The 5,789-nt window shown below is 47.2% G+C and overlaps 1 protein-coding gene across 1 annotated transcript in view; it reads right to left on the bottom strand.

Annotated features, from left to right (window-relative positions):
- VASH2 (vasohibin 2) overlaps window positions 1–5,417 on the bottom strand; it is a 69,944-nt gene extending 64,527 nt beyond the window's left edge. Inside the window, exons 1-2 of the mRNA XM_019549455.1 lie at window positions 5,230–5,417; window positions 4,086–4,535 (exon numbers count right to left, since the gene is read on the bottom strand). Coding sequence (XP_019405000.1) covers window positions 4,086–4,361 — 276 coding nt within the window. The 5' untranslated portion in view covers window positions 4,362–4,535; window positions 5,230–5,417. The remainder of the gene's footprint in view (window positions 1–4,085; window positions 4,536–5,229) is intronic.
- Window positions 5,418–5,789: the final 372 nt, after the last annotated feature.

The following is a 5,789-nucleotide window of genomic DNA, read 5'->3' as shown; positions in this document are numbered from 1 at the left end:
CTACTTCACGGTCAGGGCGGCTAGGATCTGGAAACAACTTCCAAGAGAAGTGGTGCTGCCCCCTACCCTGGGGGTCTTTAAGAGGTGGCTTGATGTATACCTTGCTGGGGTTGTTTGACCCCAGTACTCTTTCCTGCCATGGCAGGGGGTTGGACTAGATGATCCACTCAGGTCCCTTCCGACCCTACCAACTATGAATTGGAAACCTCCAAATCGATTCAGAGAGATTTGGTGATTCAGACATAGACACAGCTTTAAATGTTTTTTCTACATACCTCTAGGTAGCAGGCGGCTCATGAATGCTGCGGTGCTGGGGCGGATGGGGCACCCCACAGAAATGTGGGGGGGCTCCCCAGCGTGCTCAACAGCAGTGTTTGGCAGCAGACCCCACAGCACTTCTGGGTCCAATGTGGGGTGCACAGGGGCCCCCCCACGTCCCCTCAGCTCGGCAATTGGTCCCTCCTGGGTCTGGAGGGGCACCCAGGGCCTCCCCATGGCCGATCTCTGAGCCAGGCGGGCATGGGGGGCCTCCCGCACTCTTCCCTGCAGACCAGGAAGTACTTCTGGTTCACTTCTGGGTTTGCCACCAAGCATGCAGCGGGGTCCCCTGTGCTCCTGTGGGACGCTCCATCTGCCCCAGCATCGCAGCATTCATGAGCTACGCTGATACCTCAAGGTATGTAGAAAAAACATTTTAAGTTGTGTCTATGTCCAAGTCGCGGATTATCTGAATCAGCATTGAATCTTGAGATTCAGATTCAGCCAAATCAAATCAGGGACAGTGATCCGAATCAAGGAATTGAATCACTGTCCCTGATTCGGGCCGAATCAGAATCTGAATCAAATAGGGCCCGCTTTGCACACCCTTATTAAATAGGCCCAACTCCACGTGCCCTTGAATTAAAGGCCTTCCAGAAGCAAGGAAGAGACTGGAGTTCACTTTGCACGGTTTCACTCCATGTTCCCACCTGAGGCAGGGGCTTACAGCCTCAAAGGGAGCAGGCTCTATAGTTTCCCTACTCCAGAGAGTCTGAAAACTCCCAAGTGAAAGCAAGTGCCAACTCTGTGGGTCCCTTCGGATATGCTGCTACAGGTTCTGCACACACAACCTACATTTTCTGCCCTCCAGAGAGCTGATGTGGAGGCAAAACCTGAGGGCTTGCTAAATGAAATAACTTGTATTAAAGGATGAGGGGAAGAATAATGGGACACATTTCTGCCTGCACTGGCTTAGCTGTGCAGTGTTCATAACTTGAGGGAAAGGGAAAAGTATACAATACTTAATCTCCTCCTCCCCTTCCATGCATCTGCCTCACTCTCCTTCTACTCTGCATGTTTCTTCCCTACAGAAAGAAGTGAAGTTCAAAGTTAAGAGTGTTTTAAGGCTGCACAGGCTGAAGCACTGCACAGCTGCTCAGCCTCACTCAGCATGAATTACTGAAAAAATGGGCATGTTTCCTAGGCAGCTGACTCAACTGTGTCTACAGCTTCTACTTACTAACCCAGGTAAAGAACAGAGGCATCCCAACCAATCTGAAGTACAGATGCATGTCACAACAATCATACCATTTCCACTGCTCACCCCAAAAGTGCCTCCTCTCCCAGGAGGTTTTACACTAGTATAATGCAACCAGCTTCAGCAGTCATTCCTGATTTGTACTACTGTATATGAGAAGGGAACCAAATCACAATCTCCTAAAATAGAGAGATCATCTTATTCTGACCTCTGACACCAATTGCTAATGGAGCAGCTGCAGTCAGAAATCAAGCAAAGCATGATAAAGAACCAAACAATTTCAGGGAGTGACATTTTCCAGGTGAATATTTTACTCACTGAAAACTGTAGAATCAGGGGGCACTTTTACATATGTTCCAGTGATGGGGGGAGCAGCGTTTTAATTAAAGCAGCTCCAAGATCCACTCTAACTAAAGTACCGCCATGTCTCCTGCTCATTCAACAAGCTTTAGTTCAAGCACCCTCAACACCATTTTTAAGCACGGGGATGCTGATACATGAGATGCAGAAGGCTGCAAGAGCATGGCAATTGTCACGCTCCAGCAGACTCAATTAATTGAGTTTGTACCAACACACTGGAATTCCAGCCTGTCAGAGCAGCATCTGTGCTCGTGTATAGGCACCCAGCATGACCAAATCTATTCAAAAATGTAGGTTGATTTGTCTGTTTCAGGTGAAGAAAGCTGGGTAACCTGCCAGTCTCAAGAAATTCTGACAGCAGGAAAGGCAAGACTGTGCACCTTGGTTTACACAGCATATGCCTGCCAATACCCAGATGCATCTTTATTATTAAACCTCCAAAATTAGTATAAAATCTACATGCAAAGCAGACCTTCTCTGCTGTATTCACCATGAATTCAGAGATCAGTATGAGCATAGGAAAAAAAACAAAAAAACAGATGAACCCAAGCTGTGAAGTCCAGCCCTGGGTCTAAACTTCCTCATCACTACAGGTAAACTCTTACCCCCATTAAAATCAACAAGAATTTTCCCAACAACCTCAGCAAGGCTAGGATTTCACACTCTTTAGTAGGCAAATGTGAAGAAGGTCCAATTTTTACTATTAATAACCATGTCTATTATAGTAGATTTAATACCAAACCGGAATGGAGCAGAGTCCAGCATTAGTCTGTCCTCTGAAAGAACTTACAATCAAAACAAACACGACACACAGAGTAGGGAAACAGAGGCAGAAGACAAATAAAGGACTAGGAAACATTCAAAAGCTTAGAAAGCCCAGATCTAGGCTGTAATATCACCGCTAGTTTCAGGTAACCCTGGATGAGGAAAGACTTCATAAGAGCTCTGCCTCGTTCACGCTGCACCTGATGAGCTGGGTATGTCAGTGGGTAGCTGAACCAGCATTGTGCAGTGCAGTCACTGCAGCCTAGGTGAACACAGCGTAAGTGGTGTCTGGAGGGTACTGTCCACATGGGAAGGAAGTTCTCATGGTTTCCAAATTCCACCAAATCAAAACCAGCATTTCTGGGGACGTCCAAAGGCATATTGTATGATAACCTGCCAATTTTCATCTTTAGTGATAAAAGAAGGCATGTTCTTACTACAAGTAGGTGACATTTTTCAATCAAATATATCTTATTTGCAAAAACATGCAGATTCATGTGAACCCAAGTTACTGATGCATATGGTTCAATTTGTCTGTTTCAGCTGGAAAAACAGAGAACTGTTTGGTTTTAGCTTCTTTGAAACAAAACAAAACATTTTGATTTTGCATTTTAAAAAATTCAATTTAAAAAAATTGTGTTAAAACCACCAAAATTCAGAGAAACATTTCATTCAGGTTGAATACAAGATTTTATAATGATTTTTTTTTTACTTTTTGGACGTCTTCCATTTTCTCAAAATATTTATTTTGCTTTTGTTGTGCCTCTATCAAAAACATTTTTTGTTATTATTTTTCAGTTTGGCCAATTAAAAGAAATCAAATCATAACACACCTCTGTTTTTTACTGGGTATTAACGACCTATTAGCTGTACTGTTTTAAATTCTTAGCATCACCCGGTAGTCTATCCCATCTGCCTGTATTCATTTGTTGACTCTTGTTTTACACTTGAATTGTAAATTCTTTATGGCAGAGACCACATTTCTGTCCTGTGTGTGTGCAGCACTTAGCACAAAAGGGTCCTGTTCCATGACTGTAGTTTCTGGATGTAATAATAGTAATAATGCAAGTGCTTACTCTTCACTGGGATTTTGCAGCAAGATAACAGTGAACTGTTACTTAATCTTGCTGTAGAAAACAACATCATAACAATGAAGGCAAACCTTTAGTTCAGTATTTTCTTTGGAGGGATGAACAAATACTTGCAAACATTAATATGTACTGAAATAGACTAAAAAATCTAGAAATCTGCAGGCAACATGTTTGGGAAGTTATTAATACCTCAAAACAGGTACTTAGAGTGAACGTGTAAAGGCAGTCTTAACTGTAGCTGTTGCTAACACTTGAGTAATAATGCACACATTTGCATGCATCTACACCGCAGGAGAAAGAGAAAACAGCTTGGCTAAGTGTTCTTGGGTCTGCCAAGAACCAGAGTCACTTACTTTAGCCAGGTACACAGCATTCCTTATTGTCTCTACTATCTCTTTGCCTTCAGGATGCACCTTTTCCACATGCACCCACATCCTCTCCCAGGTCTGTCTGTCAATAGGAAAGCCGCTTTTATTAACAAGAAAAAGCACCCCTCCATCTTTGTCTTCTTCCTCTGAGCCCCCATTGTTGGTCGTGCTGACTGGCCGGGCATGAGTGCTTCTTGACCGGCCCCCTTTAGCTCCCTTGGGGTGGGGACAGTGGTGAGCATTGGAAGTAGAGCCTGTCATGGTGGACTTGAATTGCAAAAGCAGTCCAGGTGGGGCTATGTACACAGTTCAGTGCCCCAACAAGGAAGCCTTATCCATCTCACTTGCTGCTAGAGGAATTAGGCAAATGGAGACGATATGAGCTCATAGAAGCCAGTGTGATCAGTGCTGAGACTGCTGTCTTGTGGGCTGAATCTAAAACCAGGATAGAACAGGGAAGGAAGGAGCATGTTATCAGGAGTTTATGCACAGTGTTCAGCTTACCACACCCCCCACGCGTGCACACACTCTCTCTCTCTCTCTCTCTCTCTTTCCATCTCCTGGGGCTGCCACACAAGAGAATAACATTGCTAGGTCCCATTCAGTATCCACTAAGAATGACAGACAAAAGGACAATAGCAACTGGAAGACATGCCTCTTTGCATTACCCCAAAGGGAGAAGAGAGCAGCCTGGTAGGGCTCTGCTCTATGCTACCCCTGTGGCTGTCACATAAAGGGACAATAGCACCCTGCAAAGCCCCCTCCCTGCATCACCTGGTGCAACTTGTCAAATCGCTGGGGAGTCCAAGATGTAAATGCGATATAACCCCCGCTCAGAGACCCCTGCACACCGCACTCACCACCTCCCCTTTGCCCAGAGCTTGGTGGTTCCGTCAGCCACCAGCCGCAGGGAGAGCCTCCGACTGCGGCACCAAGGGTGCTGGACTCAGCTCGGCCACGGAAGGCTCTGCCCAGGCGGTCGGCGGCAGCAGCTGAGGGCTGCGCTGGACGTGGGTGGGTGCCCGCTGCTTCCCCGGCTGCAGGCCATTCTTCAGCTGAGACCCACCCACCCTCCTCGGCGCCGCGCTGCCCCCGCTCGCCCCGCCAGCCGGCCCGTCCTGCCGCTCACCGGGTCGGAGCCGGACGCATTGCAGCGCGCTTCACGCCCCGGGCGGCTGGGGCTGGGGCTGGGGCCGGGGCCGGGGCTGCTGCAGCTGCCGCCGCCCGCGCCTCAGTCCATGTTCCATCCTCAAGTGTTCCTCTCTGACATGTAACCATGTTACCCGGCGGCCGCCGGCGTTCCGAGCGCCCCCATTGGCTGCCGCAACAAAGAGGGGCGGCGCCCGGGGCTGAAAAGCAACGCGGAGAAGCTTCGCAGGGCTCTGATTGGCTGCGCATTTCCCGGGAGGGGCGGGACTCGGGAAGAAAGCTGATCGCTTGGGCAGGATGCGGGTGCTTCGCCTTGGGAGCTCGGACATCCACTTCAGTGCTTTATAGTGTTCGGCGTTGCATGTGCTGTAGTTTTACACGGCTGGAGGCTAATGGTCTAGCCTGACCACTCTTCAGCGTGGTTTTCACGTATTCGTATTATCATGATTATTAATAATAATACTATTATTATCATCAGTATCATCAGATTGTATTTATTGCCTTTATATTATTATCATGATTGTCATTATTATCATCATA

Source organism: Crocodylus porosus, unplaced genomic scaffold, assembly GCF_001723895.1.
Source record: "Crocodylus porosus isolate Cpor-Errol unplaced genomic scaffold, CroPor_comp1, whole genome shotgun sequence".
NCBI lineage: Eukaryota > Metazoa > Chordata > Crocodylia > Crocodylidae > Crocodylus > Crocodylus porosus.
Note: the sequence above shows the minus strand (reverse complement) of the source record. Positions and strands in the feature narration are given on the sequence as shown.